Source organism: Orycteropus afer, unplaced genomic scaffold (assembly GCF_000298275.1).
Source record: "Orycteropus afer afer isolate SDZICR_OR568_19922 unplaced genomic scaffold, OryAfe1.0 scaffold00015, whole genome shotgun sequence".
Classification (NCBI taxonomy): Eukaryota; Metazoa; Chordata; class Mammalia; order Tubulidentata; family Orycteropodidae; genus Orycteropus; species Orycteropus afer.
In genome coordinates this window covers 12,249,213-12,272,644 of record NW_006921602.1, presented here as the reverse complement: position 1 = coordinate 12,272,644, position 23,432 = coordinate 12,249,213, and the positions used below count along the sequence as shown (strand labels likewise).

Here is a 23,432-nt window from a genome sequence, read left to right as displayed (position 1 = left end):
AACAGTAAAGGAATTACCTTAAGAGTTACACACATATATATATATATATATATATATATATATATATATATATATATATAAATTTTTGACAAATATGAAATAGAAAAAACTGATAAAGTTATTAAAGTATATACTTAAACAAAATTTTAAAATTTCTTCTATAAAGCTCATGAAGTACAATCAATTTTCCTGTCAGACAAGGATTATTCCATGCAATTTGTCATATGTGCACACAGTGACTTCCTGTATTCTACAAACTTGGTCAAATACCAGGGATGTTTAAAAATCAATGACAAAGACCTGGAAAGGATTACTGTATTTTCTCACACATAACACACACATGCAAAGCATGTATACACATATAACATGCATGGGAAACTAACATGAGAAGGGCTGCACGGTTTGAAAAAAAAAAAAAATTTCACACATACATGATTTATGTAAACATACACAGTATTCGTAGGGTCAATACTATGGAAGTCCACAGGGACAGCAGCATCAATTCTGTGAAGCTCACAGAAAAATCACAAAGAGCATTCTACAGGTTTACAACCATGCCGTATCCCCACACTCTTTCCCTGCCCTATCTTCACTTGAATGGTATAAGACACCTCCCTCGGGAATGGTGATTTCTCTAGGTAGGATTAATCCACCATCACCAAGTCTTTTTTTTTTTTAATTTCAGAAACCAATACATTTTATCACAGAAAATTTAAAACTTTTGTATAGCAAAATCAAAATGAATATGGAAACAAATGGCAAAATATTTGCCACAAATGCCAGCAAGTTAATATTCTTTATTTATAAAAATCTGTCTTGGATGGAGTGCCAGAATGCTCCTTGGAAGCATGAATGGTCAGACCTTGTTCCACACGCTTTGGACATGTGATCAGGAGGGACCAGTCTGTGGAGAAGGACATCATGCCTGCCAAAGTAGAGGGTCAGTGAAAAAGAGGAAGACCGCCAAGGAGATAGATTGACAGAGTGGCTGCAACAACGGGCTCAAGCAGAGAAATGATTGTGAGCATGGTGCAGGACTGGCAGTGTTTTGTTCTGTTGTACATGGGGTCACTTTGAGTTGGAACTGACTCCACAGCACCTAATAACAACATAAAGAGCCCATGCAGTTCAATTTAAAAAAGAAAAAAAAAAAAAACCTACTAAAATCCCATAGAAAGATGGGCAATGTGGTGGTTATGTTTGTGTGTCAACTTTGCTGTGCCTGGTTGAGTGGCTGGGCAGCTGGTAGTAGTTATTCCCCATGATGATACTGGCAATCAACTCCATGGTAGAATCTACCACAAGCAGCTGAGTAGCTGCTTTGGGTATGCGGTCTGCTTCCCATATATAAGAAGCAGCTTTGGGAATGGTCTCTAGCATATGGCATGCTTGGACCCTGCATGTAGCCATTTCGTTCAGCAGCCTGCCATGCTCTGCCGACCTTGGGACTTACAACGAACTTGAATTAATGGCCTGCCATGTGGTTTGGTAACATCGGGACTGTGCCTTTTGACTTGTCAACCTTGGGCTTCTCAGTCTCAACAGCCAGCAGCTGTCTGAGGGAAGAAACACCTCTCGCTCCGGTGGGCCAGTAGCAGGAAGCAGAGCTGGACTCCAAGGTTGAGGGGCTTTCACTCAGCCCTTAGAGCCTGGCACTTTGAACTTGGAATTAAAGCCTCCAAACTGTAAAAGAATAAACTCCTGTTTGTTAAGGCCATCCCATTTGTGGTATATTCCTGTCAGAATGGCATTAGGTAACCAGAACAGGCAACGAACATGAAAAAAAAAGCTACAGAAGAACAAACCCAACAGCCACAAACACAGGGAGAGTAAACAATGTCACTAAAAGGCCAAAAAACCAACATTGAGGGCCATGCAATTTTCACTTCTAAAAGAAATGACAGGTAGTGACAGCAATTCCCAAACTTGATCAGCGAGTGCCATGTTTCTGAATAACAATTTCTAATACATAACCAACCAATCACTCATGCCATTCCTGATGAGCGAATTGACTTCTAGAAATTACCTTAGGAAAATAAGCAAAACAACGGACAGAGGTACATTGATCAGAGATGTTTAACGCAGTGTCGGGTTGCTGTTGTTGTTGTTGTGTTGCTAGTTCCCGCTGAGTCAGCTCCAACCCATGACAACCTTGCATACAATAGAAGGAAATGCTGCCCCACCTTACCCCCATCTTCATGATCTTTGATATGTTTGAGCCCCTTGTTTGGCTACCGAGCATCAAGTCTTGTTGATAAGGGTTTCTCTCTGAACACAGAGTGTCTGCTGAAATACAAACAGGACTTCAAAGTACAACCATGCTAGTGTTCCCAAGGTCTATTTCCCACTTTCCTTTAAGTTTGCTCATAGGCAGATGAAAAACAATGTTCTGACTTTTCTGAAAAATTAAGGATGTAAGGATGTATGAGGGAAGCAAGTAAAATTTATGCTTGAGGATAAACAATCAGTTAGATTAGTAACAGGGTCAGGATTATGGAGCACAGGTAAAATACTAAATTTAAGTCTAAATTTGGGGTATAAAGGTTTTGGGGTCAGGTACATAGCTTTACCATTAAAAATAATAAATAAGAGAAAGGACAGTGAAACTTCCAACTTATTATCCTAGGAATATTAGTCAAAAGAATAAAATATTGACGAGTGCACACAGATGGAAGAAAACTTATCATATGGCATAGAGAATTAACAGTGGAGGTGTGCAGCTAACAAAGCTAAGAAAGAGATTTTATGTTAATTCTTATACTTGGTTGTTTCAATGTCTCCCTCAGATTTAAGGTCCTAGAAATGAGGGGTATTCCTATCCTGCATTGAGCTCTATGCTAAAGGGTGGCCAGGGGGGTGTCTGACCTCTAGTATGCTTGAGCTCCTGCTAGATAGCAGGCAGCATGTTAGGAAATTACACACAGGACAAGAGAAGGCAAGTAAGCTCTGAGCTAACTTGTCTGCCCCTTCAACTAGCAAATACAGTGAACCTCTATGAAGCAAGCAGTACAATGTAAAGGAAGGAGAATGGAGAATTAACCAACTTTTGTTTTGAAAAGCTACTGAAACTTTTTTTGTTAACAATTATGACTCATTTTATGAATATCTCTGATAATCTTGGCTATTTAGTAGTTGGCCTAATCTCCCCTATAGAAGAACTATAGTCATAACAAACTTTATTTAGCAAGCATGATAGCATTAAACTGCATATACTTTTCTAAGGCTGTAATTCCTTAAATCCATTTCTATAATTCCTTAAATCTATTTGCTTGGAGTCTAGATGCAAACAAACAAACAAATCAATCCAGATCTACTTCTACTGGGGGCAGATCTTCTTCAGAACTTATTATGCTTAGACTCTTAGGTTTTATTACGTATTACGTATTTATACTCGGAAGGAAGGTTGGGCAATCTACTTCCATAGTGCTATCGCCTCAGAAACCCAAGGTACTGAGTTCGTTTAAATATGGTTCTTCTGGAAGGATGAGAGATCAGCTTTACTGATCATGGGAGAAAGAAGGGCTGTTTATGCACAGGCAGACATTTCATGGGGCAAGGGTGCATAGAGGGATGGACACAGGGATGAAGTGACTGTCGGGAGGAAGTGGGAGGGGATCTGTTGCATTATGGTGAATTCTGGTCAATGTCATGAGACAGAGTGTATATGAACTACTATATAGAAAGTGAATTTGCTCTGTAAATTTTCACCCAAATCACACACACACACACACAAAAGCTATGTAATTTTTTAAAAAAGTAGTATTTTGGGCTTCAGTATTATCAGGGGTAAAATACTATGTTTAGTAGGGTTTAAGAACTCTTGATGGACAATATGACTCCTTCTAACCTCAAAACATTATCTGTTCTTCCTAACTTTACAGACCACACAGCCCTCCTTATATATCCATAGGAAACCTACAACATAAATGGCATCAATGGGAATAAAAGGAAACAGCCTATATCTAATCTGCTAAACCATGGTAGTGTACATTTGTATAGCATTTACCTGAGAAAGGACTGTCACAGCTTAATCTTAAAGTCCTGAAAGAGCAGAAACAGTATTGTTGCTGCATTTACATCCTTGTCAACACAATATTCTATATTTAGTGTGTTCCACAAGTTCCCTGAAAAAAAACCTTTGACAGTACATTATGTTGTACTGTAATATTAAATCTGTGGATACCAGCAGGACTTGCTGATTGAATTTTATCAGGAAATGCTAGGGAAGTTCTGATAGAAATGTTGTTGTTGTTGTTGTTGTTGTTATGTGCCGTCGAGTCGGCCCCGACTCATAGCGACCCCTCCTTGGGTTTCCAAGGCAGTATCACTACGGAAGTAGGATTGCCCAACCTTCCTTCCGAGATAGAAATAGGAGGCACTATTAATGTTTTCATCCCCTTCCTGATGGATAGGTAATGCTGACTTCTTTAGAGAAGAATCCAAGGCATGGGCAAGATTTGCCATCTCTGCAACCGGGAAAGGACAAAAACCAAGGGTAAAATGATGGAAAAGACCAACTCAGTCAGGAACTTTCTAAATTGATCTAGCTTTTAGGAATATTTATTCTACCCAAACTCATGATTTAATTATAGTTCTCTAGCTGGACAAAATTATGTTAAAAAAAATTCTTCTTAAGATCTGCTGTTAAAACAGTTTTAAAAGGCAGATCTGATACAGCTGAGTTTGAATGCAGGTCTTTGGGAACCATACTTAGGATTTATTATTGCATCTAGGAATTTTAAACAATACTCACTTTAATACACCAACAATCTAGACCAGTAAAGCAAAATTTTCCCCTGAATATATCACAAACTGCATTGGGATGGAGGAGGAGTAACTAATATGACTGCCTGAATTTTCTTTGCAGCAAGAATCCCCTGGTTTTTTTTGTTTTAACATTCCTCCTGTTGAGGAGACAAATCAGCCCCACTTTGGCCACTAAACAGAGGCTCTTTGTGGAAACAGAAAACAACTAGAAAGAAAAGTTTAAAATTGATTTTTCATGAAAGTTTAAATTAAAATTTTTAAATATCTGATTTCATCTAAATTTTCATTTGACAGACTCATTCATTGTTCATTTGTTCATTCATTCATTCAAACATACTTATTTACTGAGTGCCTACTATGCACCACACATTATATTAGGTATCAGGGATAAAACAGAAAAAAAAAAAAACAGAGAAAAATCTCGGCCCTCACAAGGCTTATTACATGTGAGAAAAGTAAGGCCCCCAAAAGATCCAAGTCTTGGGATATACTTCTTTCTCCTCCTACTCTTAAGAATGGAACTAAGCAGTTTTAATCCACAAGCTCATCCTTCTACCACAGAGCTGATGTGCAGACAGGTATTACCCTGCCATGCCTTGAAGCCCAAATATCTCCCTAGGGTTTTTTTTGAGAGTCATCTTCTGTCTGTTAGACATCTTCAGCTGGAATTTATTGCTAATATTTCAAACTCAAGATGCTGAAAGTCAAACTCTAAACAATCCATAACCCCAACATTCCGATCTCTAGGAACAGTATTAACTGCCTCCACTTATGTAGGCCCAAAATCAAAGCAATAGTTTTGAATCATACTTCTCCTTCCATCTGACAGATATGTGGGCAGCCAGTTCTTGTATATCATATTCCTACTTCACTTTTCAATTCTATTTCATTCTCATTGTCACTATTTCAAGGCCCATCCCTTTACCTCTCATAAGAATCCAGTGACTTCTTATTGGTCTTCATGCTGGCTGCCAGGCTGCTACTACCACCTATGCCAAAAAATCTCTAAAGCAAAGTTTTCATCACACCACTCTCCTGTTCAAAAGCCTTTAGTCCATATTCCCTAGACAAATTACCAATTCTCAAGCCTAGCACTCTAGGAGATCCATCAAATGACTCCAACCCATTTTCCGTCTTATCTCCTAGGACACCTTTATTTATACAACATATTCTAGTGAAATACGGCTTGATATAACATTTGCTGTAGTTCATGTAAGCATTCTTTCTGTTTAGAAGGTTTCCTCCTTCTCTACTCCATTCTTCCAAGGGTATTTCAAACGTAGCCTCTTCATGAAGCTCTTTGTCATGCTCACACTAAACAAAATTCTTCCTTCTTTCAATCCCTGATGATAATAATTTACAATCTAAATCTAGGCTGCTTACCCATTCTACTTATACTACAGCTCTCTGGCTATTTGCCTTATCTGCTTATCAGTTCTTCGAGGACAAGGACTCTTTTACTTATCTTGGTATCCCCAGGACATATTTCCAATTTACTGAGTCAAAGTTGTGGAGAAAAGGTTAGCTATCCTTAAAAGTAAAGTCAATCTCTTAATTTCCAGGCAGGAAGGAGAGATTTTATTTTCCTCTTTATTGCTGACTTCAAACTTGAAAAGAATTAATCTAAAAAAATCATACTGATCTCAATCCCTATAGTCATAAAGGGGCATACTTGGCTTTAACTGTTCTTTAAAAAAAAAAAAAAAAAAAAAAACAGGATAAGAAAACCCTGAAGATGGGACAAAAAGCAATGAGACCACAGACTAAAATACTGCACAAAGGTTGACAGACACTAGAAATCCATTTAACCAGCACAGAGAGAATTCTACCAATCAACTATTCAGGATCCTGCTAAAAAGGATTGTAAAAATCCCATTAATAGTATATTAAAAACCTTAAAAGGAAAAAGAGAGATTTTTTTCAAGATTCAACTTTTTAAGCAGAAGCGTATTGTCTTGAAGATGACATTTTCCTAAATAATTACACGTATTAGTCAAGTGACCTTTCATTTAAAAGTACATTAAAATTCATTGCACTTCAACCAAGTTCTCATTTTTACCCTGCCAATCCAGGTTTTCAACTATTACTTTTCTCCATACTTCTAAAATTCATTCAAAACAACAGCACTGATTATGTATTCAACAAAGACAAGAGAAATAAATTACTGATTTTTTTTCTTGAAAGAAAAACATATTTTAGTTCTAAGATATTCTAAAAATATGAATGGGCATAAATATTGTTTGTGATTTCACTGACAAATTACCTAAGCTTTTCCTTTCCGCCTTTTCTATTAAAATAATTTTTCTATTATAAGTAATAAGACCTTATTATATAATATTTTGGGAGAAAACTATCCATAATTCCACCACGTCCAACATCACCTGCTAATACATTAGCATTATTTCCTTCTGGAGATTTTCTCACTTTATCTTCCCCTAAGGGGAAATCATGAAGGAGCTCTGATGACATGGTGTCTAAAGCATCTGATTGCTAACCAGAGGGTTGGCGGTTCAAACCCACCACCTGTTCCGTGGAAGGAAAATGGGGCAATCTACTTCCATAAAGATTTACTGCCTCTGAAACCCAAAGTGGGTCACTATGAGTCAGAATTAACTTGATGACAGTGACTTTGGTTTTGAAGGGGAAATCAAGAGGCATTTATAGCTTTGTATTCTGATTTTACTTTTGCATCAACAGTTTCAGGTTGCTACAAGTCTTCCTAAACATTATTTTAAGTGGCTACACATATTCCACTGAATCAATGTATCATAATTTAGTTTATTTATTATAACCCAGCTTATTCAATAAAGATTTGAGACAGATATATAACCATTTTTATAACTGGATAGGTGGGTCATTTCTAACCTTTTGCTTTGTATAACACTGCAACAATTTTACACACATAACTTGATCTGCATTTTGTATTGTTTTATTATGATTGATTTTAAGAAGTAAGATTATTCTATCAGAGAAGAATCATATTGTCAAATTACTTTCTATACAATGTGTACCAATCTGCAAAGTCAACAGCAATGTATGAGAGTGTCATTTTACCCAGGCAGGTATTAGCCTTTTAAAAAGGGGTTGGATGCAGAGAAAGAACAAGTCCAGAAAATTATCAGCAAATTAGCCAACTACTTTGATTAAAGCATGCAACTATGGACCCAATTAGCATTAAGAGTTTGCTAAAAAGCCCCATCCTTTTGCCCACCCACTCTCTCTTTTATTCACTCCATAATTTGTAAATACATAGCTTTCTTTCCTTTACACGTTTTTTCCTTACCCACCAAGCCACACATTTTCCCAAGAGGTCAAAAGTACGTACTTATTGGTGAATCTATCAGGATTAGTGTATGTACTTTATTTTTTGTGTTTATGTGTACACATACACACATATGTATACATACGTACATGTGTATACCTCTTTATACTACTCTTAACCTATATGCATCTCAGATGATATGTGTTTTTACATTAATTGTAAAAATATCTGTTAATAAAAATAAGTGAGGTCGGGGTGTGGGCTCAAGCTAATCTTAGAGGTAACAATGATCATTTTTTAAAAAGTTGTTTATTCTTATTTAATTCTCTATTGGGGTCCCAGGTTTTCTCTTAGCCATACATGTGGCATGAAGATAAAAATACTTTGTCATATTTACTTTCTAATTAGTTGAATCTTTTTTTGACATTATCAAATGTGTAGTATTTTTTTTTTCCTATCCTCTGTCTCCAGGCCGAGAGATGCTCCTCATCCAGACCACTAGTTTCCCAAACAAGGAATACTGAAGGAAGACATGGCCTTCTCTTCAGGTCCATCTGAGTTCCTGGCCAGCTCTAGAATTAACCTAGAATTAACAAGGGGTGAGCTTGGAGATTCTGATTCTTGCCCAGGTTAGCTATAAGTCTAAATTACCCATCCTACTTAACCAGCAAGGATGAACCAGAATTGTTGACAGCTCCAGATTAGACTGTAAATGAGACCTCAATTGGGCTACCCATTGGTCCTATACATCCAGCAGTTTCTAGAGGCCTGTGGAAGATTGCCTCAGAGATAGCCCCACCTTCAGGTAACCAACTCCCACAGGACCAGATATTCTAGTGTGGATTCTTCATATTAGGTACCTGGCCACATTCTCAGTGCTATTATCTATGCCCTAAGGGATGCTAGAATATTAGATCACATAAGTGATAAACGGTAGGCATTTTGTCTTTCATTTCAGAATATATACTTACACAGAAAAGCTGAAGAATTTGGGTTTTAATAATAGCCATGAAGAGGAGGAATGTCTGAAAGATTGAGGACTAACGCATACCTGATTTCGAAGAGGCTGCTGTTGTGACGGCCGATCCCTGTGTGTGTGGCTTTCTCGAGTTATTGCAGATGCACCAGAATCTACATGAACTGACCCTACTGGAGTAGGCTAGGAAAAATAAAACACAAAGTCAAACAGGAAAAATGGGTGCAACAAGATGCCTCTGCAAAGGATATCATCATTCTAATTCTAATAGACTGGTAGTAATTATTATTTTCAGCTACCAAGGGTAGTTTGAAGTTTTCTTGACTTCTCAGTTTGCTCATCAGCAAAAGGGAGACAGCTTGGTCCTCAATAGTTCATTGAAGAGTAGCTTACTTTTGAAAATAAGAAATCATCCTAGAGTGGTATCTGTTAGCATGCTCTCAGACCATGTGGACCCTTGGCCAGATCAGCAAATCCAAAAGTTCCCTATGGTGATGGGTTCCTCTCCCAAAGAAATCAAGTACATTAACAGCTTATGTGGCACCAACTTATGAATTATACAAATGAATTTTCTTCTAAAATACTGATTTTAATTCTAGTATCTTAGAATATACAGGCTACAATCTCAAAAAATATGTAAAGGAGTTACTTCTATATCCTAACTCAAATGAGAGCAACCTATAGCATCAGTCTGAAAAGGTTATGTAAATTATGACTACAGTCAAAAGAATGTTTCTTTTTTTTGCTAGATTTAAGCAGAATGACTAGCAATTAAAGGATGGGGCAATGCTGATCAGAGAAATGAGGTGACAAAGTAAAACAAGGATACTTACAATCGGCCTCCCAACCCAATCATAGGCATAGTCAAAGGTGTAGCCTTTCGTTTCAAAGAGGTCTGTGAAGAGGTTCCGTAAATACTCATAGTCAGGTTTTTCAAAGAAGTCTAATCGCCTCACATATCGAAGGTAGGTTGCCATCTCCTCTGTTAGGAAAGAGATGAAAGGCCATGCTTATTAGCTGAATGCTTCCCACTGGAGGAAGCTCTGGACCAAGCAAGAGATACTACTGTAGACTATATGACAATGATGCTTCTTTTATGGGCCAAATGATGAAAAACTATCTTGGTCTAAATAATAAAAGGAAACATGAATTAGCTGAACAGGACCATTATCTGGAAACACCAAATCACTGTCTCTACTACTTCAAAGCTTCAATCACATTGGCTAAAGCATCCCTTGAACATCCTACCTGGAAAGTTCTCACAGAGAGCTTCAATTGGAGTATTTCTTTTGGTGTCACCAATCTTTTGATATCTCTCTTTTAATGTATCAGCCTGCAGAGAATGATGGAAAGAGAACGTTATTTGGAAACAGGTGCTAAGCATAGGAGGTTCAGTATGTTTGGGGACTCAATGGTTGCTTCACTCAAATTGACAGGATTTATTAGTCAGTCTCAATTTTTTTTTCCTAACGCTAACAAATAAGAAATGTACTAGAAATTATAATGATTTAGATATGTACAAAACATCTGCTGTGTCCCGAAAAACTTTACTTGCAAATATATTTAACAGTTTGAGGTAAACAGCATCAAATTTACTGAGATAAGTAGCTAGAGTAAGAAAATAAAAATATTATATAGCAATATTTTCAAAATTGCAAAAGTTTAGTAATCTCCCATTGCCACTGGAGTTTAATTGTGATTCAACCTTGCCCCTTAGAACAGTTCTAGGATAAGACTAAAAGTGTTGCTACTCCAAGTGGGGGCAGGAATACAGATGGCTCTACTACATATTTATTGAGATACTGACTGGAAAAGAACAGAAAATGAAAAAAAAAAATCCTTTTGATAAATGTGCTTCTGGAGGGAATAAAATGTGATTTATATGATAATGATAAACTACATGAGAATAAGATAATGATAAATTATAATGATAAATATGATTTATGCATGTCTAACAGACAAGTTTAATGTATGTCAGTGGATCAAAGCAGCTCTAGTCTGGTATGCTCAGGACTGTGGAAAGAGGGCGCCTGGACAACAGTGGGTTCTGAATAAACTCAAGAGGCTCTATCTAGCACGCTGTGCTCAGCTTTAAGAATACTGTTCTGAGGTAAGCCAGAAAAATTTTAGATCTATAACTACCACTACAATGACTCATGGACTGTGAAAAATTTACAAGGAAAATTCAGAAAGTTAATAACATATGAATTAGTTATTTGGCTGTATGATGAGTAAGTAGGATGGGAAACTATATTTGAAAGCTGTCGATATCAATGGGAAGCTATATATGATTAGAAGACAATGGTGGCAATATTAGGAGGGGAATTTGAGGGAAAGAAATAAAGTCATCCCAGAGGGAAAGAGCAGAAGTCTTACTTTTCAAGACAATGTTCTATAAAGCACAGCAAAATGAATCATTCTGCTCTTCTGAAGGGAGAGCATATAGAAGTACCCCAAACTACTGATTATATTTCTTTCTTTCTTTCGGATTCCATTTTCTATATTAACATGTTGAAATAAATCTGAGCTGAAAAATAAGTCTTACTTTTACCTTTCTAAAGGGATTTCAGGTGAGAAGTTTATCATTTTCTAGTCTAACAGCCTGAGCACAGAGTAATTATAATGCTTATAATTATAATAATTAGTAGTTAATTTTGACATGAAGGCACTATACTGACACCTACCTAAGGAAGGCTATTTAAAAGCTACACACTTCACAAGGAATGGCTATTGTGTGAATAGATATTTATTCAATAATACACTTGAAAAGCAGTGTTAAGCCTGGATTTTCCTTTTATTTCAGGTGGGCTTTTAGCCTACATAAGATGAACAAATATTTCCTAGTCCCCCCCCCCCCCAGAGGCAACCAGAACCCTGCTGGCCTTGCTGGTAAAATGCATAGCAGCTGCTGTCAACAATTTGTTCCAGAAATTCCCTGACACACTGGGAACACTTCTTCTGCTACATAATGGTAGTGGGGGAAAAATACTGAGAGAGAGAAGCAGCACTGGCAAGGCTAGCGGGGAATGAGGGAAAAGATGACAAGGAATAAAGGATTAAGAAAGAAGACAAATGTGAGCAAAACAGAGCTTCTAAGGCCAAGGCCCTCCTTCTCATCTCTATAGCCAATCTTCCTCTTTGTGCTTCTCACAGGCATCAAGTCAGCAGCCCCTTCATTAACAACTGAGCACTGAAACAAAGCCCTCCACTGAGCACTTTCAAGGATACCTTGAGTCCTTGCCAGGGTAGGCTGCCTCGAAGGAAATACATGAACATATGGCCTAGGGCTTCCAAATCATCCCGCCGGCTTTGCTCTAAAAGAGAAGACATATCACACATTATGTTTGCAGTTATTAAAGCAGAAAAGGGGTTCAAAACCAAGCAACCCCTTCAGAAACCCTTCTGCTCTGGAAAGGTTCTGTTTATCAATTCTTCAGATATCTAACTCACTCACTCACCGCCGTCAACTAGAACCCTACTCTTAGCTACCCCTCCTTGGGTTTCTGAGGCAGTATCACTACAGAAGCAGATTGTCCAACCTTCCTTCCGAGGAGTGGCTGGTAGGTTTGAACCGCCAGCCTTCTGGTTAGCAGTCAAATACTTTAGGCACTATGCCACCAGAGCTCCTGTATATCTAACTAGGGTTAGGAACAGTATTTTAGATCAAAACGAAGAACAATATGTACTTCCTCTGCCTAGATCTGCAACTGGCAGGTAAATGTCAAGTGAAAAGAGGAAATCCTAAAACCAAGCCCAAATCACGGAATGGTAGAATGGTAAGCAACCACCTCTCACCCAATGCTGTGACCTTCCTGAAAATGAAATAATTTGAATGAAATGTTATTTCCAGTACATGGTACATTTACCCTTTGGTTACTATCAAGGAAGTGACCAGCAGAAGCTATTACAACAGTCCCTTCTGGCTAGCTCTGCAAAGATACAAGCTCAGGATGCCTAATATACATGCTCAATGCTTTTTATTCATCGTAAAAATTAACAATTAAAATTCAGTTTCATACAGGCAAAGAGTAATGCACAATCCCTTGGCCTCCATTCCATTTGTATCATGTCTATAAGCATCTTAAGAAAAATTTAAAATGTATTACTAAGGTGCCTTCTATGGGCACATAAAACAGAGTTCCTGCATTCTGTGAGCTTATGATCTAAAACCAGTTGCAGGGATTTCCTTTACAGCTGGGAAGATAAAGATGGCAAAGGACTGCAGAACAGTTAATAAAATTTCATTTGTTAATTGCAATTTCATTTCAGAAAATATCCTATATATTCTTTGGTTGTCAGACTGAATATAAGCAGAACATGCTTCAAGTTCTAATTCGCCACTTTTGGTTCATCTTAGATATTTATGTTTGCTTTTCAAAATCAAGCTCAGGGCCTTAAAAAGAAACTACAGAAGCAAGACAAGGGGCTAGCTTAAACTTAATTGTGCCTGCTTTGTGCAGAAAGTAAAGCCCAATAACCAGGTAGGCAGGAAAGTCATTTAGCTAATTCAAAATACAGAGGCACTACATGTTTAACTGCTGCCTGCAATTATGGAAAATTTGCATGAAAAAGAGTGAACAGTAGTCTACAGGGCAGATGCAGAAAGAAAACTCAACTTTCTAACTAGTAATCTGAAGATTTTGGAAAAGTCACTGATGGGGTGGGGGGCAGCCCTGACAGATATAAATAACATAAAACTGAGTTGGTATATAACTGAAATAATCTTTGAAAGAATGAAATAAAACAGCAAGACCACTGGAAGCTTTTGTCTCCAGGGTTTGCCTGAAGATTGCAATAAAATACTACATACAATTGGAAAGAAAAAAAAAAGCCATTAGACAAAAACAGTTTGTGAACAGAACTGAAGGATGAACAAATGAAAAATAGAAAGAACAAGCTGGGTGAGTTGAGGCCTCCCACAAAGCAGGGCAGAAAGAGAAACCACACCCTGCAGTTTCTCACACTGTAACACACCTACTCATTCCCTCTCCATTTTTATATGCACTTCCTGTAACAAGAGGCCCCCCCCTTGGTAATAAATTCATTGGACACAAATGATTGCAGTTTAGTCAGTTGAGCACTAGAGGGCAAAACTTTCCACATTATCATACTGATCGTGTGAACCATAGAAAACATCTCTCCACAGCAAAGTCAATTATTACAAAATAAGATTTATAAATATATTTTTTAAAAATCCACTGCAGTAAGTAATACAGAAACTTTTCAAATCCTGAGAAACATTGCTATGTAATATGGGATAACAGGAAATACAATGGATCCTGAGTTAGGACATGTAGTTTGTGTCCCATCTTTTTCATTAATTTAATCCACGTGACAATAACCACAGCTAAGTCACCACTTTGAGTCTCAATTTCCTCATATGAAAATAAAGTGGCCAATTTAGAGAATTTGTAAGTCATCTTCCAGCTCTAACATTCTAAAATACCCTAGAATCATTATTAGGGCCTTTCAAGAATACAGTAAGAATGAAAACCAGAGCCATGCTTTATCCCCATACTTCTTTGAACACTGCATATTTGCTAGATTTGGTATTTCCACATGCTGTCATGCTTTCATGCAAGATATTTTCATTTTCAAAGACAAAGGGTTTCAATACCAGTGAGACAACACTATTAAGCCTTGCTTCAGAGAGATGTGCTTGATTTATGTGCATCATATCCTTGATTTTAGGTCAAAGATACTTTATCAAAGGAAAGGAGCAAGGTTACTAGTGTTCTTACCCTAAATTTTAACCATTAAATAATATATTAAGCTGGACTGTCTTAATCAGAGAGGGAAGGTGGCTATTCCAATTCCCCTAAATAGACACCAGCCTAATGTCCTTTTCAGACCTGTCATATATGGAGTTTTAAGTATATAAATAGGAGCTCTGGTAGCATAGTGGCTAAGGCACTTGACTGCTAACCAGAAGGCTGGCAGTTCAAACCCATCAGCCACTCCTTGGAAGGAAGGTTGTGCAATCTACTTCCGTAGTGATACTGCCTTGGCAACCCAAGGAGGGGTCGCCATGAGTTGGGGCCGACTCGACGGCACATAACAACAACAACAACAAGTATATAAATACCAAACTCATTAAAATAATAATATCTATTAATTATTAATATGACTCAAGTAGCCCACTGCTAAAAAACTAAGCACTTGGAAACATAGCGCTAAGAATTCAAAATCATTAAATAGGAGATTTTAGGAAAGTCACTAACTTACCATCTTAATTTCTTGAATCCAAAAATCACCTACTTTGTGAAGCAGTAAGAATCACAAATTGTAACACACAATGGGAATAAAAGTGTTATTGGAACAAAAGGTCTTTTTAATGATCTATCCATTCCATGGAGCAGAAAATAAACAAACCTTTGCCAAGATGCGTGTTGATGGACATATATCTTGCTGTTCCAGTTAAACTTTTGTGTTCCCTATAAGGTATATGTTTTTTGGTTTCAGGGTCAATGTATTCCTTGGCCAGTCCAAAGTCTATAATGTGTATAACATGTTCTTTCTTATTGCCTTGTCGGCCAATCAGGAAGTTCTCTGGCTTGACATCTCGATAAATGAGATTCTTTGAGTGTACATATTCCATTCGAGAAAGCTGAGAGAGAGAGAAAAAAGTACTCTAAAAAAGTATACTGGAAAAATATATCATGACATTTTCTTTTATTAACTCGAGGTTTTTATTACTGAAATAAAAATTTAATAATTATCTCTTTTTCACCACTCAGAGTCATTTTACTGATTTGTAACCCTAAAATATTTTCTGATACAAATATACACATAACTAGTAAGTTTAGGAAAAGGAAGTGAGAGGGTACAGTTCAGCTAAAATGGTAATACACAATTTATCTCATAATGTCACAATGTGCAAATGATAAATGTAATTGGTTGTTTAATGCTACTTCAGAAGCTAAGCATTTGAAAGGCAAGACTTATTCCAAGGTAGGATAACAGAGTATGTTGATGACCTTTGAGACAAGAGGCACTGTCACATTGACCTCCTGACCACACATCCTTCTCTTCAGTCGGACAGGACTGTCTAACCCAGCTCTCTTTGTTGCAGAAATAAGGAAAGTGAGGCCCAGAAAAGTTAATACTGGCCTGATGTCATACTGCTAGTTAGCAGCAGAGGTAGAGGTGCAGTTTTTATGTTCAATATAACCCAAAACAATAATCATAAAATTATTTCAAACATTACTGAGTCAGGAATGACTCAATGGCAGTGAGTTTGGTTGGGTTTTATCATTAAGTATTTCTATCAACAAAGCTTTTCTACTTAGTATAAAAAGGGAAGTTTGGACAGTTAAATTTTATACTCAAAAGTCAAGTTCAATTTTCTAAAGTTTCCAAGTTTTTACTGGACAGTGAGTGAGACCATTACTACTACTTTTTAACAAACAAAGATGCACTTGCACCCTTCCCCTGAGAGGCCAACAAACTTCTCAAAAGAATTGCCTCAGCTACTCCTTAAGCTGTTGTGTTGTTGTTGTTGTATGCTGTCGAGTTGGACCTGACTCATAGTGACCCCTCCTTGGGTTTCCAAGGCAGTATCACTACGGAGGTAGATTGCCCCATCTTCCTTCTGAGGAGTGGCTGGTGGGTTTGAATCGCCAGCCTTCTGGTTAGCAGTCAAGTGCCTTAGCCACTATGCTACCAGAGCTCCTCCTTAAGCTGTTAGTGGTGTGTAATTTGGTAGGCGCTCAAAGAGCTGCTTCCAGCTGTGTCTCAGTGAGAAGTGGAGGCCAGAGAACAAAGGTAGATTCTTAGCCACACAACTTCTCAATCTGAGTGTTATATCCCAATCTTTTCTTGGATGCAACAGTGAGGGGAGAAGAAGAACAATGACAAAACCTTATAGCTATACATTTAAAACCTATAAATAAAACATCAAAGAAATTACTTGCATTTGTATAACTCTACTCAATCATACTCTTTCTTCCTAATCTAAATTATATGCTTCTACTTCAGTTAAGGTCAGAGTACTGCTCCAAGGTGCAAATTCTTAAAATAGAGCAAACTGCAGATGCAGTATGACTTCTTCGAGTTAACGCTTTTTGCCCTAGCCTGCCTCCTATGATGCCATTAGGACTGTCAACAGCATTCACTAGGTGTCAACACAGATGGGGAATCATCAAAAAGCCCACAAGGATGTGGTTAGGGAACCTGCCCATCTTCTTACAAAGATGCAACACCAACTTACCAACTGGATGGCTATCATTAACACTGTCTTTAAAGTAAAAGTTCGGTCACAGAGGTCAAATAAGTCCTCCAAGCTAGGGCCCAGAAGTTCCAGCACCATGGCATTGTATTTCCCACATGGTCCAAAGTAATATACCTGTGGGAGACCTTCACCTGAAAGCAGAGGGGAAACAGGGTGCAGAGCAGGAGACACAAAAACCAAAATGTGAGATAAGCACATTAGCACTGAGTAGATACAAAGAAAGTGTAATTTTTGAGATTTCCATTTCCTTTCACAGTCCCTACTGGAGAACTTAAACTGAGCACAATAGCTTTAATGGGAATTAATAATGGGTGGGAAAGGCTAAGTCACTGCACAGTATGTTCAAATAAGCAGTTATTTAACACCAGAGTGCCAAAGGCATTTCCACTGCTAAGACAGAAAATGGTCCCTGATCCATTATTGGATTGCAGCATAAACTATTCTTCCCAAAGGATGCCCAAATTGCAATACCATAAAAGGTTCAAAGGATGGTTCACTGAGCTCCAAGACTAGGCTAACAGATCTTGTTGCATTAGCTGGTTTCATTAGTACTCCCTATGCTTACTGCCAAAGCCACATGGAGCAGTTTGCAACTGTTGCCCCACAGAGAATTCAGATTGAAGGGGTGAGGTCACAGAGGGTGCAACGTGGCCCCAGGCCAGCACAACTGGCCCTCTTCTCACAGGGAGTCTCTGCAATTTCCTGTTTTGCATCAGCTGGAAAAAAGCCAACAGACACTCAGGGTTTGGTTGCTGATAAGTAATTGTGACAGGAAAAAGAAAAAACATGTAAGATTTTCCGCAGATTTAAAATTCATAGCTATAAGAAGCCAAAATCTAGGCTTTCTCACCTAAGTGGCAATATGAGTCACTCAGTAAGTATGTGTTAAATGGTACCATGTGAACAACAGATAAAAATGAAACTACAAAACACTTTTTTTTTTTTTTTTTACTATCTGGTCTCATACAGAAACACTTCTATTATACACATTGACGTATATACCATGGTCTAGTTATATATGCTGTGGAACAATGCTGGCTTCTAACACAAAGTATTTCAGACAACAAAGTTCTCTCCATTTTCTTATTCTCTTTTTATCTAGATGGGTGGGATACAGGCAGAGAACGTGTGTATCTAACATTTAAATTTTAACCCAATATGCCCACCTTGCTCTTAAAGCCAAGGTCTTGTATATCTGGACTTAGTACTATCATTACTATAAATATGTGCATATTTAACTATTTCACATACTGTATTAGTCTATCTTGTTCCATCCTAAATTTTTAAAAAAATACATCTATTTATTCCTAGTTCATATCCATCTAATTATAATATGCTGTTTCTGTTAGCTCAATAAATATCCTTTGAATTGTCCCTGTAGTTGGTTTAATTTTCCCAATCTCTAAAAGAAAAGAGGATTTAATTCGAGAGGCCTTTTTTTCCTCTGTTGTTTCGAGGAGCCCAATCTTCAGTTTGTTTAAAATATATAAAACCTAACAGCTGTTCCCAATGAGTCCTAGTGAGAATTCCAAAGCAGAACACTCTACCCTAGAGATTTAGTGCTCTTATTAATCAGATACATGGTAGATGAAGTTTGGGGATCTATCTAATTTATGCCCTACGTAAGTTTTTGATGTCACTAAAACCTGACTTTCCTAGTACAAATAGTATATTCTTCAAAGTAGGTAATGGCAGAGACTATTGATTGCCCAATATCCACTCTCCCTTTCTTCCTTAATAACAGAATCCCCAGTTATTGTGAATAACAACAAATCCAATTATAACTTCCCAGCCTCCCTTTACAAATAGGAACAACCAATGAGATGGAAGCAGAAATTACTGGGTGGGGTGGGTCTGGAAAAGCTCTTTCAAGGAGCCTGACTCAAATGGATTAAGGAGATGGAGAGAAGAACCAAAGTCTCAGATGGCTGTGAAGCAATCACACCAACGTGGGACTTCAGTTCCTCTGGACTTGTTTACCCCAGAAGAAATTCAATCTCTATCTAGACTAAACTACTGTTAATTTGGATTTTTTTTTCCCCCATTCAAACCTAATCCTAATTAATAAACACATTATATTCCTTTAGTCGGTTAACTTGCAAATCTGGGCATAATATCCTCCCTCTTGAAGTACAAGCTAAAAGTCAGGCTTGCTTAGAAATATAATATTGGCAAAATTTCCTAGATTTGCTGCCAAAAGATCTGTTTAAATGAGACAAATGATCTTCTTGTTCTTGAAAATCTTTGGTACCAATCTAGCCATCTCTTGCCAGACTTTTCCATGTTTACAAAGAAGTGACAAAAGCATTTTGGGTGATATCTATAATTTCTAACTACAATGTCACTCAAAACTTCTGCCTGGAACTTCAAAGAAGTGAAGAGTTCCTGCTTGCTACGGTATTGCTCATTTTAAGTATGCTGAGACCTCACAATGCTCTGGCAGTCTATGGGATGCTCAAGACAACTTCAGACCATAGTGTGGCTTTAAAGTGTATCTGGGGGGCTAGGTCCAAGACGTTAATGTAGAAAGAGCTCAAATCAGTGTCTTGGATCTAATATTTAGTTCAGCCACCAACTCTGACAAATTCCTTTACCTGTCTAGGTTAGTTTTTTTCATCTGTAAAAAAATAAATGGTTACCCTAGTGCCTTGTAAGTCCAATATTCTGATTATGGCTAGGATTTCCCTCTGGCTACATTTTAGGGTTCCTTTTTGTAAAGCCACAGAAGTAGTACGAAAGCACTTGCGTATTATGTGGAATATGTGCACTACCAATCAAAGTGTAAGCTGGTAGCATACTCATTCGGAAGTGTGCCTGTTAGAAAACATCTCTAAAACTTTTTAGAAGCAAAAGCAGTGACTTCGCCTCAGACTTAATGAATTACAATTTCTAGGAGTGAACACGAGCATAGCTCCATAGGAGATTCTGATATGCAACCTGAGCTGGGAAATACTGTATCTAGAGGGTAAAAAATAAAGGGCATTGCTTTGTTTTATGACTAATAGATATGAGGACTTAAAAAACAGTGACAGACCTCTCTTGCAGACATTCTTTCAGATCAGAACAACTGGACTCAGTATCTTGTGAAGGGAATCATTTTATGGCTAGTTAAAAGCCTCATCTATTTAAAGTTTCTCTAAAAAATGTGTTGCTAAATATAAGTCTCTTTGGGAGATGTAGCTATCATTTATTAGAAGTATCTCTACAGAACAATGCCCACACAAGTTCCATTCTGTGCCTGGTTTTCCCATGACTGCCCATAAGGTGGCCAGTGCTTGGGGTAAAAGACATAGACACTGGCCCATTAAGAAACTTTGCCTCTTTGATCAGAGATTACTATACACTAATGATTTATAATTAAGTAAGATTTAAGTCAGAAATCTTATTAATATTTGATTCTTCCTTTACAGAACCATTACTAATCCACTGCTTAAGAAATTTTTAATTAATCAACATTATACTGTATTATTCTTTAATAAGACTAGGGATAAGGGCAGAGCCTCAAATGCAACATAAGCTAGACATGTGGTAAACAAGGTACTTCCTGTAAGTAAATGAAGTAATAGGAATGGGGTGGGAGAGTTAGGCAAAGTAGAAATGCACTAGATTCTTTGATTCATGGTATATCAGAAACTAAGGTAGTTTATTAGATTTACTTCCTCATTTTTTACTTTTTTTTTTTTTTTTGCAGTATCCCCTCCTCTCCCCTTCCACCCCTGGTAACCAACAAAATTTCCTTCCATATATAAACCTTTCCTAGACTTTTTTTCAGTAATGAACTAATATAGTATTTGTCCCTCTGTGATTGACTTATTTCACTCACTAATGTCCTCAAAGTTCATCCACATTTTGCGGTGTTTTGCAAATTCTACATTATTCTTTAGTGTTGCATAGTAGTCCATTGTGTGTATGTACCATAGTTTGGTTATCCATTTGTTCTGGTTACCTAATGCCGCTCTGATAGGAATATACCACAAATGGGATGGCTTGAATAAACAGGGGTTTATTTTCTTACCATTCTGGAGGCTAGGAGTCCGAGTTCAAAGTGCTGGGGTCTAGGGGTTAGGTAAAAGCCCCTCGCAACCTTGGGCTGCAGCTCTGCCTCTTGCTCCCAGCCCATTGAAGCTGGAGGCTTTCTTCACTCAGGCAGCTTCTGGCTGCTGAAGCTGACAAACCCAAGGTCGACAAGTAGAAAGACATAGTCCCAATGTTACCAAACCACATGGCAGGCCATTATTCAAGTCCACTGAAAGTCTCAAGATCAGCAAAGCATGGCAGGCTACTGAATGAAGGCTCAGGCTATGTGCAGGGTTCAAGTGTGCCAAATAGCTAGAGACCTTCCTCAAAGCTGCTTCTTACACACTGGCAGCAGCCCACATCCCTAAAGCAGTTACTCAGCTGCTCCAGTAGACTCCACCATGGAAATAATTGTCAGTCTCATCATGGGGAATAACTACATCCAGCTTCCCAGCCACTCAACCAGGTCCAGCCAAGTTGACAACCTTAACACCACCATTCTTCTGTTGATGGGCACCAAGGTTGAGAAACTAGTTTTGTATCTCTCATCTACTCTAGAAACAAAGCACTAAGGAGGGTCTGCGTCCTAAACTAGTCAACTACATAAATGCCTGGAAATTGAAAGAGTACTGAAGTTTCTCCTGAAAGATTTCCAATATATTCCACTTTATTTCCATCAGCCATAGGTTAAATCTCTTACAAACCAAAGATGCAAGGTTATATGTACATAGCACATGTTATCTTGTATATTTTCCCTGGGTACTATGAAACAGCTTTTCTAGTCATAATTAATGTATTCTTTTAAGCCCTGCTGGACATATGGCTCATACATATATCAAGTTGCACACAACAGGAAGTGAGGTATACAACACTACAGCTTTCAGTATGTCATAAATTCAACTTGGGTTAAACACAACAAATCACAGATAATGGCTTCTTTATCATCCAAGCTGTTACCTAAAAATATTCCATAATGTATTATGAAAGTAACTAAATAGAGATATTTTTAAATGCACATCAGGCTGAGAACTGAAATAGAACCACCTAGAAGCTTTTAGTAATTTGATCATATTATTGTCTAATAATTTGCCTGCTTTCATTCTTTGCAAAAAACTAAATCACCTAACTGTGAAGCAAATTCAAACAAATCCTTTCTTTAGATTAATACTTGGATGTAAAGAATAATATTCCTATTACTTTTTCAATGTAAAAAGTAAGTGTATGTCAGTGATGGCAGTATTCAAAAGTCAGGGCTGAAGAAAATCTCTGTGAACACAGTGACCTTGGCAATCCTCTCTTTTTTTGTTATTGTTATTTTTATACAGTATTTTTCTGGCTCTTTTTTTTTTTTCTTTTAAGAAAATAAGATGATTTTTCTCCCAAATCAAACTCTTTCCACTTTTGGTCCCATCGATGGTAGTGGCTTGAACTACAACTACTAAAATGTGCAGAAGAATTTGTGAGAGATCAGTTTACTAATAAATGGAGAATTATCAAGAGTAGTAACAATGAACAAACTCACTTCAAGAAAGCAGAAAAGATACTAGATGATCTTCAACAGGAAGAGGCAAAGGGGAAAAATGAAAATATAACCTTTAAAATTCAGAGTATAACTATATAAACACAATGAGTCATTAAAAGATATGAGGATAATAGTGTTGTTTTTTAATGAACAAACAAGAATTTCATTTCTCTGTCTGAAAAAATGTTCTTTTGCAATATGAACCAGTTCAAGATATGAATCTACTCAAAAGGCTGGTTTAAAACAAAACAGCTAGACCCAGAATTAAGGAGTCAAGATTACTTTGCCTACAATGAACAATGTTTTACAATCATCTTGTTCATAGGCCTCTTGGGAGCTAGAATATCACTAGACATAAGCCGTTAACATGAGCTCAAATTTGTATGGTGAGGAAAGAGAAAATGAAGAAAAGCAAGAGCAGAGGAACAATCTCACATTTCTGAGTCACAGAAATTGAACTTTTATAGTTTACTACATACATACAATTACTGAGGCCTTCAGCCTCAAAGTAGTTTCAAACTTTCATTTACCCAAAGTAGGAAAGAAAGCCTAAGACAGGAAGATGGATTTCTTCTATAGTAGACAGCATCTGAGATGCTGTTATATTGTTAGATGGCGTCAAGTTGATTACGACTCAGTGACTCTATGTACAATAGAA

At 37.4% G+C, this 23,432-nt stretch overlaps 1 protein-coding gene across 1 annotated transcript in view; it reads right to left on the bottom strand.

The window, feature by feature from the left end:
- The window catches only part of CSNK1G1 (casein kinase 1 gamma 1), a 194,086-nt gene that overhangs the window by 42,352 nt on the left and 128,302 nt on the right, over nt 1-23,432 (bottom strand). Inside the window, exons 4-9 of the mRNA XM_007957864.1 lie at nt 17,215-17,366; nt 15,378-15,612; nt 12,234-12,319; nt 10,254-10,338; nt 9,839-9,987; nt 9,081-9,188 (exon numbers count right to left, since the gene is read on the bottom strand). Of these exons, the coding sequence (XP_007956055.1) occupies nt 9,081-9,188; nt 9,839-9,987; nt 10,254-10,338; nt 12,234-12,319; nt 15,378-15,612; nt 17,215-17,366 (815 nt within the window). The remainder of the gene's footprint in view (nt 1-9,080; nt 9,189-9,838; nt 9,988-10,253; nt 10,339-12,233; nt 12,320-15,377; nt 15,613-17,214; nt 17,367-23,432) is intronic.